This window comes from Tupaia chinensis, unplaced genomic scaffold (assembly GCF_000334495.1).
Source record: "Tupaia chinensis unplaced genomic scaffold, TupChi_1.0 Scaffold146445_1, whole genome shotgun sequence".
NCBI classification, from domain to species: Eukaryota; Metazoa; Chordata; class Mammalia; order Scandentia; family Tupaiidae; genus Tupaia; species Tupaia belangeri.
Genome location: NW_006206301.1, coordinates 1,045,698 through 1,055,664, shown reverse-complemented (window position 1 = coordinate 1,055,664; position 9,967 = coordinate 1,045,698). Strand labels below are relative to the sequence as shown.

The 9,967-nt window shown below is 43.4% G+C and overlaps 1 protein-coding gene across 1 annotated transcript in view; it reads left to right on the top strand.

Moving 5' to 3' along the window:
• MRPS28 (mitochondrial ribosomal protein S28) overlaps positions 1-9,967 on the top strand; it is a 107,306-nt gene that overhangs the window by 209 nt on the left and 97,130 nt on the right. Inside the window, exon 2 of the mRNA XM_006168941.1 lies at positions 2-190. Within this exon, the coding sequence (XP_006169003.1) occupies positions 2-190 (189 nt within the window). The remainder of the gene's footprint in view (position 1; positions 191-9,967) is intronic.

Below are 9,967 nucleotides of genomic sequence, written 5' to 3'. Positions count from 1 at the left end.
CCGGGCCGGGGCTGCCGGGAGCCACTTACTGCGAGTGTTTCTGTTCTCCAGGCCGATTCGAGGCGCAGGCACTACGAGTGGTTCCGAGAGCGGGAGTTCCGATTCCACGGAGCCTAAGGCGCGCCCCGGCGGCTTCGCGAGCGCGTTAGAACGGCACTCGGAGTTGCAGAGGAAGGCGGAGCTCAAACGGGTAAGGCGTTCTCGGAGCTACGACGGCGACGTGGCGGGCGGGGCCAAATCTACGTAGGGGGTGGGGCTCCGCCAGGACCCTGGGGGCGGAGCCGGGGCGGGGCTGGGGCGTCCGTAGTGGAGCCAGGATCCGCGGATGGGCGTTGGAACTCTCTTGCGTTGTGTCCCAGCCACTGACCGATAGAGGTGGGGCGCCTGTTGGTGTGTTTCTTGCAGTCGTTGTACTTTTTTTAAAGTTGCATTTACTTGCTGCTCCGTCTCTGTCCGCATTTCTTTGCGCGTGTCTTCCTGGGGCGAGTACTGGCTGGGGGGTAAACAGCACGGAACCCTGCACGTGAGGTAGTGCAGGGCGACTCCTGGGACTCGGGCTGATGAAACTCAGAGGGATTTTCCTCCGCGTCTTTCTCCGCACAGTAGTAGCTTGGTGTCTGGAGTACAAAGCTCATCGTAAACATTTGTTAATCCAGTGGACAGGTGAATGAGAAAACTACTGTCTTTTGGAATTTGGGCCAGTGATTTAATCTGTCAGTTCTCCACTTTCCATTGCTGTGAATGGTCTGTTTAAAAAATGAAAAAGAAGTAAAATTCCTGTCTGTCACAGTCAGTATTTTTGTAAAATTACTAGATAGATAAGACGGAAGAAATCCAATAGACAGAAATACAAGCCTCAGTTTTTTAGAATTAGTCTCGGCAGACATGAAATTGGATGATATAGAAAAGATTTCTGTATTATCTTTCTGGGGAGTGGACCAGACATCTCACAGACTGAGCCTCCTGGAATATAAGGTCATTTTAAACGTTACCGTCAGGTTCTTTTTTTCTAAAACCCAAAGATGTGAAGCCTCTGTACTAGTTTTCTATTTCCTGCTGTAACAAGTTACCATAAATGTAATGCCTTAACACTATTTTTAGAGCTATGAAAAGCCTGGTGGGGCCTAGCTGGACCAAATCAAGGTGCTGGCGGAGCTGCATTCCTTTCTCTAGGTTCTGGGGAGGATTTGTTTTCTTGCCTGTACCATCATGCCCAGCCACTGGCAGTGGTTGGCTGGTGGCCCTTTCGTGACATCTTTATAAACAGCAGCAATAGTTGAGTCCTCCTCTGTCAGTCATCACGACATCCCACTGCTCCCCTCTTCTACTTTTTAGGCCCCTTGTGATCACATGGGGCCCACCCTGATAATCGGGGTAATCTCCTCCTTTGAAGGTCAACCAGAGGTTGGGTTGTGCCATTCAGTCAATAAAATCAAGTTTTTTATGGCAGATAGGCACCAGACCGACTAACCAAACCAAACCAAAACACCAAAAAGCAGCATTACACCTACCATTTTGTTTAATCTTCCATTGAAGGACATCATTAATGTATTAACTGGTGCCAGGGTAATATGTGCACTTCAGAAATACCTTAGTTTATCCTGACTTTTTTCCCAGTACAAGGTAAGTTGCAGGATAGCTGACGACTTATCCCTCTTCCTCTGTTATGTCCCCAGCATCTTTTACAGTGTTGACCCGCAGTGGGCACTCAGAGAATGCTTGCCGAATACGTGAATGGATAGAGCATAGCACATATTTGAACTTCCGTGACAGCTGAGCTCTTTTTGAATTGTGACCTGTGACTGCTCGCAAACACTTGTACAAGTGAGAATATTACAGGCTTGAGCATATTAGTTAAATGTGTCTGTTGAGAATAAAAATTGAGTAAAAACTTGTTAGAGTAGTAAGAAAACAGAAGATACCACATTATCTTAATTTTAGTGTTAATTGGAAGTTTTTGTTACTTTTTATGTTTTTCTATGAAAGACAGACAGCTGGGGGTCGGTAATGGGATGGGTACTAGGCGATGGCAGGGGAGCGGGAACAACACATTTATTATACACCAAAATGAAAAGTTATGTGCTGATAATGTATATGGTAATGCCTTCAACTTGACTATACTGTGCTCATGCTGGGAAAAAACATGCACACCATAAAGATGTAAAGTGATTAAATATAAATGAAAAAGAATAAATTCAAAAAAAGTCAGTAGCACTGAAGGTCATTATATAAAATGTAAAAGCCTTCTTTTTCTTTTAATTCTCTCAAGGCTAGAGAGTAATTTTTTTAATGTGTATCTCTAGGGCTTTATATATGCATACACATAAAAATGAGCTAAATGTTGATATATAAGGGATCTTCAAAAAGTTTATGGAACATGTATATGAACAATCTGTAGATACATTTCAAAATTTCTTTGCACCAAAATAAATTTAGACAATAATTCGATTTTCCCACAAACTTTCTGAAGCTCGCAATACACACTTAAAAACACATAATTGGTTGATGCTCTCCTTTTAGTTTTAGTTTTGCCATAGGGCAAGTGTGTTTAGTAGAGAGAGAGAGAGAGACAGGGAGAGGAAAGTAAGAAATCAACCCCATGGGACCAGCAAGTAGTGTAATGGTTATATCACTTGGACTCCATGACCAACTGTGGTTCAAGTCCTGGACCCAGGGATTTGAAACTCATGCCAGGCACATGTGCATGTGTGCCCAAGATCCTGAGAGGAGAAGGGATTGCAGCATAGCTATTTCTCCTGGGGCATGATTTCTCGCTTTCTGTCTCTCTGTCTCTGGTGAGTACATGCACCCTATACCCTATAGCAAAAAAATCTCAAAAAAAAAAAAAGGAGAGAGAGAGAGAAAGAGAAATCAACCCCAGGGGAGATGGCCATGCTGCAGTCTCTTTTCCATTCTCTCCTCAGGAGTTTGGGCACACACTCACCCAGCATGTTTTTCGTCACTGGGTCTGGGACTTGAACCACACAGTTGGCCTTGTGGGATCCAGTGCCTTAACCACCATGCCACCTGCTGGCCTAGTTCATACTCTTGAGCATTGTTTTGAACTCTACTACTGTGAGAATGGGACCTCTGGATTCAGACAATTTTGGCTTACATTTTCTACCATTTATCAGGTGGATTATTTGGAAAGTTACATTATATCTGTATATATCATTTTCCTTTTTTATAAAAGGAAATCCTGTATTGTGGGATTCCAGATGCTCCTTGATTTCTTATGTGTCCTGATGGACCCATCGTAAGGCACAGCTTGGCGCAAATGGAGGGACACCACTGTGCAGTACTGGAGGGGACAGTCTGGGTTTGGATCCCAGGTCAGCTTGAGCACACTGCGCACACTCCTGGTGTCTGTGATCCTGGCCTACCGGAGGGCTGGGGACAATGGCGGTGTGGCGAAGCCCTGTCTGGCATATCTGCCTATATGTGCGTCTCTCTCATGAAATAAACAAATGGATAAGCTCTGAAAACAACAAAACCCATTATGAGTTGAAAATATTTTAAGTAAAAATGTACTTACTATACCTAACCTACCAAATATCATAGCTTAGCCTGGCCTATGTTACACATAATTATTTTAGCCAAGTAGGGCAACACACTCTAACGTAAAACCTATTTTATAGTACAGTGTCGGATAGCATGTACTTTGTAGAATACAGTGTCGGCTATTTACCTTTGTGATCACATGGCTGAACTTAGGAGCATGGTGAAGAGGTGACATACTGCATAGAGCGAGGCGAAGGTCACAGCTCAGGGTGCTTTGTACTGAACGTGTATCACTTTTGCACCACTGTACTTAAAATACAGTTTTCAAAAATAAAGTTTGCTGTTCTCTAAACAAATCATCACTGTTTTAACCTTTGCTCTTTACCCTAGAATTAGGTTCCCTGCCTACAAATTCCACTATCAACATCACCTCTATTAGGCGTCTCACCACCCAGATGAAACTCCTTTTGAAAGTAGTAAGGCTTTTCTTTTTTTTATACTGCTTTTATAGTATAGTCGTTAGCTCTTAAGTTAAATTGAAGTCATTTGCGAATCTGTTTAATATCCCCTTCTAGGTGTATTTTCTAAACATTAGGGGTCATTTCTTACCTTTTCCATTCCTTGCGTAATGTTTTACATGTAAGTAAGGGTTGAATGTGTAGTTTAAATTGGATTGAAATTTAAAGTTTGATGTGGAAGTATAAATGAAATACAACATCTCACATGGCCTATTACTGGTTTTTAAAATATATATATGTAGTGAAGAAAGTCCAAGTTGTACCCATTGATTTAATTCTAATAGTCCTTAGAGTGCAGAATTACGTATATGTAGACTTCAGAAATAAGTAGTTCAATAAGAGCCGAGAAAATTATTCTTCCAAAGAACGTTCCTCTGCTTCCAGGAATTTAATCACAGGCATGTGTCATGAGCCCCTTTTCCTATGATCTCACTGACGTAATCCTTAAAGGGAAAGCAAATTTAAGTAACCTGTAATGCCACTGCTCTGGAGCTTGTGATTGGAGGTTCCATACTCATTCTGTGCTCACTTACCCACTTCTCTTTTCCCTTGGTTAATTAGTTTGATAATGGTTTGTGCATGTATGTCTTCAGCTGTTTTTTATCCTTTTTTTTTTAACTGGCGAGATCAAGTTCTATTTATTTTTGTAATCAACACAGCACCTTTGTATATAGTACGGCAGTCTCCAGCCTTCCCGACCCAGGGACAAGCCTCATGGAAGTCAGTCCCTCCATGGGTGGTGGGGGGACTGGTCCCAGGATGACCCAAGTGCATCTCATCCACTGTGTGCCCCTGTCTCCCACTACCACAGTGCAGTATACAGTGCAACAATCACGCAGCAGTAGGGCCCCTGTTCCCGTGAGAATTCAGGACTGCTATTGATCCTAGCAGAGGTGCAGCCCGGGCGGCAACATGGGTGATGGGGAGTGGCTGCAAACACAGACACAGCCTCTCTCACCTGCTGCCCACCCCCTAGCTGTGTCACCTGGGCGTGGGGTTGGGGTGGGGGCCACAGGTCCCAGACCCACACTGGTCAACAGCCTCGCCCCCAAGAGGCCACGAACCAGCACCAGCACAGAGCCCACAAGTTGGGGACTCCTGATAGGGAAGACCTGGTATGTGCTTGCCGAAGATATTTGTGAAGTCAGGTACCATTTTTTCTCCTCCCCTTTTTTCCTTCTTTCCTTTCTCCCTCTTTTTTTTTTAAGGATTATTTAATTTCACTTACTATTATTTTTTAAAATTGACCAAAGAGAGACAGAAAGAGAGAGAGGGGAAAATGAGAAAGCATGCCACCTGGTCCTGGACTCGAACTGTGGTCAGCCTTGTGGGAGCTCAGTGTCTTTAACCACCACACCACCTGCTGACCCCTCTTTTTTTGCTTTGCCTTTATTGCTATATTGTACACTTACCAGAGAGAGAGTACGGCACAATGGAGTGTGGTCACACTGCAGTCCTTGTTCCTCCATTTCTCCATCCTGCCAGGATTTGGGCACACACATACCTGGTGTGTTTTTCAAGCCACGAGGGGAGGGCCAGAATTTGAACCGAAGTCAGCCCTGTGGGATCTAACTGCCTATGCATAGTGCTTATTTGCTGCACTGTGAGACCAACCCTTTAAAAATGTTTCAAAACCTAATTCCCTTATGTCATTTAAACAAGATAGGTTGTAAATAGCATCTGTTAAAACCAATTGGGAACTGGGACGAGCAGTTAGTGTAATGGCTATGTCGTTGTACTCCCACGTAGTCGACGCGGTTTGCGTCCCGGACCCAGTGACTTAAAACTCACACCGGGCGTGTGTGCGTGCGTGCGTGCGTGCGTGCGTGCCCAAGATCCCGAGAGGAGAATGGAGAAGGGATTGTGGCATGGCCATCCCCACTGGGGGGTGATTTCTCACTTTCTGTCTCTCTGTCTCTGTCTGGCGAGCGCATGCACCCTATAGCAAAAAATCTCTCCAAAAAAACCCCAAAAAACCAAAACCAAAACCAAAACCAAAACAAAACACAATTGGTAACTGTGTGTGATATGTAATTCATTCTACAGCCACAAGGTGGCAATAGTTGAACAAAGTATGGTTTTTCTACCTTAGGAATATTCCTTTCTTAACGGTAGAGGGTGGCATATTGCTTTTCAGCACATTGACAAAATGTTTTCTGTTTTTGGGGTCACACAGTATGACATTTTGCTATTTGAGCTTACTTATTTAGAATACTGGTGTTTTAGAGAAGCTGCACAATTGAGAGTTCAGTTGCATTGTTCAGCCATCTGTGGGATTAGACTTTGGATTTATATTTTTAGAAATTTCAGGCTAGAGAAGACAAAGATTTATTTTAGAACTGTTATAGAAGTTTTCAGGTTCCTTATGTTGACCTTTAGCAGGGAATTTAAAGCCCTGAGGTTATCATTTTACAGTGATTTGCAGCAAAGAGCTAATGCTTTTATACTTAAGTTTTGACCTAATTGATCTGGGGGACAAGTCAGTGTTTACCACAGAGCCTTGTCTTGTGGACCTGGACTATAGATGTCTCCAGGAAGTAAGTAGGTGACAGCTTTGCCACCGTACACTGTACACTGTGGAGCATCAGTGCTCCCTGTCAGGGCAAGGAGGATCGTTAACTTAGCCTTTGAAGTCAGTCAGTTCAGAGACCCATTCCTACATAACTCCAAATTAATTCAGACACCTCAGCTTAAGGTTCTGCTTCTCTGGAATCATTTTGGTCATCTTATCTCCTTGTGGTCACAGCCTTGTACTGGGGATTTGTTTGAGTGTCTGTCCATGAGTCAGTTCCTGTCCTGAACATTTTTTCCAGACATTATGTGTTTCCATTGTCCTGGTGTGTGTGTTTTATTGTGCAGGGTTAGAAAGAGAAGTAGAAACAGTTTTTAGTAGCTTTTTTTTTTTTTTTTTTAAGAGAGGTTTTTGCTATAGGGTGTGTGTGCTCACTGGAGAGACAGAAAACAAGAAATCACACCCTCCCAGGGGGGATGGCCATGCCACAATCCCTCCCCTCCACTCTCCTCTTGGGATTTTGGGCACACACGCACATGCGCCCAAAAGTTTAAAGCCCTGGGGTCCAGGACTTGAACTGTTGCCAGCCATGTGGGAGTCCAGCAACGTAATTGTTACGCCATCTACTGGTCTCAGTTAGTAACATTTTTAGAAAACACTTTTAGGTCCAGCTAGTGGCTTGGTGGTCAAGACTCTGTACTCTCACAAGCCCAACTACAGTTGGTGTCCCAGACCTGATGAAAATCTTGCTGGGCATGCGTACATAGAAACCCAGAAGAAGAATGGAGGGGAAAGGATTGTGGTGTGGCCGTTTCCCATGGGGGATGATTTCTCACTTTCTCTCTCGCAAGCTCATGTACCCTATGGCAAAAACAAAAACAAACAAACAAGAAAGCCACACACACCCCTCTACAATAATTTTTTAGATTTTTATTTATTTATTTATTTCATTAAAAGGAGAAACAGAGTGAGGAGGAGGTCAGAGAAGGACAGAGACAGCGCTCCCAATAGGGTCTTGACTCCACAGTCCACCTCCTGCCAGAGTCAGCCAGCCTCTGATCATGGGCACGAATATGCCTGGCATACCCAGAGAGGCCTTGGGATGTGAACTCTGAACCCTCCCATGTGGGTCAGCCTTCCAGAGTGTTGTGTTTTACTGCTGTGCTACCATCGGCTCCCTGTGAAAGAATTGTTGCCTGGTGTGTTTGTCAAACATTAGAATATAGGTAATGCAGAGGAGGATGGTGCCACAGATAGGACTGAAATTGATTTCCAGAAGGTTCTTTTTCAAATAGTAAATATACCAATCCTTTTTTTTTTTTTTTAAGTTTGCTTTTTGGGAACCAAGATTATATATTTATGTAACTTTTTTTAGTAATAAACAAGACAGACATTTTCTCTTTCATCTTAAAGTAGCAAGGAAGGTAAACATTTGATAATAAATTTTATATGTGATGAGTGTTATTTAAAAAATGAGCACTACCAGGTAGGTTATATAGATGTTAGAGTAAGACAGTTATTCTAGTTTAGAAGTGTCCCACTTCCCAGAGAAATTGGAAGTCAAGTTCCATGTGTCTGTCTGCATGCCTTAGCCTTCAGTCGGGCCAGGTCTGTCTCATCAGAAAGCTAAAAGGCATCCTTTGGTCCCAATCATGGCTGTTTCCTCAGCTCCCCTCTAGCATCTGAGCATCTGGTGCACTTCTCAGAAAGTGAGAGATAGGAAGAGAGATACACAGAGATAGCCTGATTATTCAGTCTGCAGATAGCCTGATTATTCAGTCTGCTTTTGTAACCGTATTTTTCCCTAGTTAGCATAATTATTCTCCCACTGCTGTGATATACTTCTATTACAGAGGTCTCTAAACTGTTTTGATCGTGCCCCTTCCTTAAGAAAATTTTGAGCACATGTCGCAATATTTTCTTAGATTTTTGCCATAGGGTTTGTGTGCTCTCCAGAGAGAGACAGAGAGGGAAAGTGAAAAGTCAACTCCCCCAGAAGAGAGATGGTCATGCCACAATCTCTTCTTCTCCATTCTCCTCTCCGGATTCTGGGCATGCGTATCGTCCCAGTGTGTTTCTCAAGCCACCAGGTCCAGGACTCAGATTGCAGAGTTGGCCATGTGGGACCCAGCGCCTTAACCACCATGCCACCTGCTCTCTCTCCTTTTGGGATTTTGGGCACACACACGTGCCCATCTTGATTTTCAAGCTGCTGTGTCCCAGATTTGAACTGTTTATTCAGCCATGTGGTATGCAGCCACTTCAACTACCGTGCCACTGGCTAGTCTTGTGGAATAGTATTCTTTGGCCCAAGTCTCTTATGTCTTTCTATGAAAAATCTCCCTTTTAACCTTCTCTACAAGTATTATTGCTTGCTTTCTTGTTTTCTCTTGATAACACTGTTCCTTTCTGGACTTACCTAGACTAGGTCATGATGGGTCTCAAGACTAGGAGGAAAAAAGGAATCATATTGATTCTTGTTTCTCAGTATCATTTATACTGCTATTCTATTAGAACTAGTTTAAAAAGTCTCCTTGAGGGACCAGCAGATGGCGTAGCAGTAGCATTGTTGGACTTCCACATGGCCGTCCACAGTTCGAGTCCCGGACCCAGTGGCTTAAACTCATGCTGGGTGCGTGTGCATGTGTGCCCAAGATCCTAAGAGGAGAGTGGAGGAGAAGGGATTGCTGCATGGCCATACCCCCCAGTGGGTGATGTTCCTGCTTTTTTGTCTGACTCTCTTTCTCTCCAGGGACCACACATGCCTTATAGCAGAAATCTCTTTAAAAAAAAGTCTCCTTGCTAGAAATCGTCTCAATTCTTTCCAAATTTTTTCTTGAGCTTGTAGCTCACAGCTTAGCTCTTTTCCTCTTCCTACTCACTGTCTGCATTGATTTGAGCATTTGCATTAATGGCTCACCAATATTTCTGCCTTGTAGGTTTTTTTGTATGTTAATCTTTGTGATGATCACTTATTCTAGAAGGTTTTTGTTGATAATTTTGTATTTTCTACATAGATGATCATGCCATCTGCCAACAGAGGTCAATTTCTTCCTTCCCAATCTATACCTTTTATTTCTTTTCCTCCTCTTTTTACATTAGCCAGGACTTCCCTTATGATATTGAAAAGCAGTGGTAAAAGGGGACATCTTTATCTTATATCTGAGCTTAATAGAAAAGCTTCAGGTTTCTCATTGCTAAGTATGTTTGTAGATATTCTTTATCAAGTTGTGGGAGTTTCCGTCTAGCACTATAATAGTTTATTGAGAACTTTTATCAAGAACAGATGGTTAGGGGCCAGCAGTTAGTGTAATGGCTATGTCGCTGGACTCCCATGTAGTCGATCGTGGTTCGAGTCCCGGACCCGGTGGCTTAAACTCACACCGGGTGCCTGTGCATGCATGCCCAAGATCCCAAGAGGAGAATGGAGGAGAAG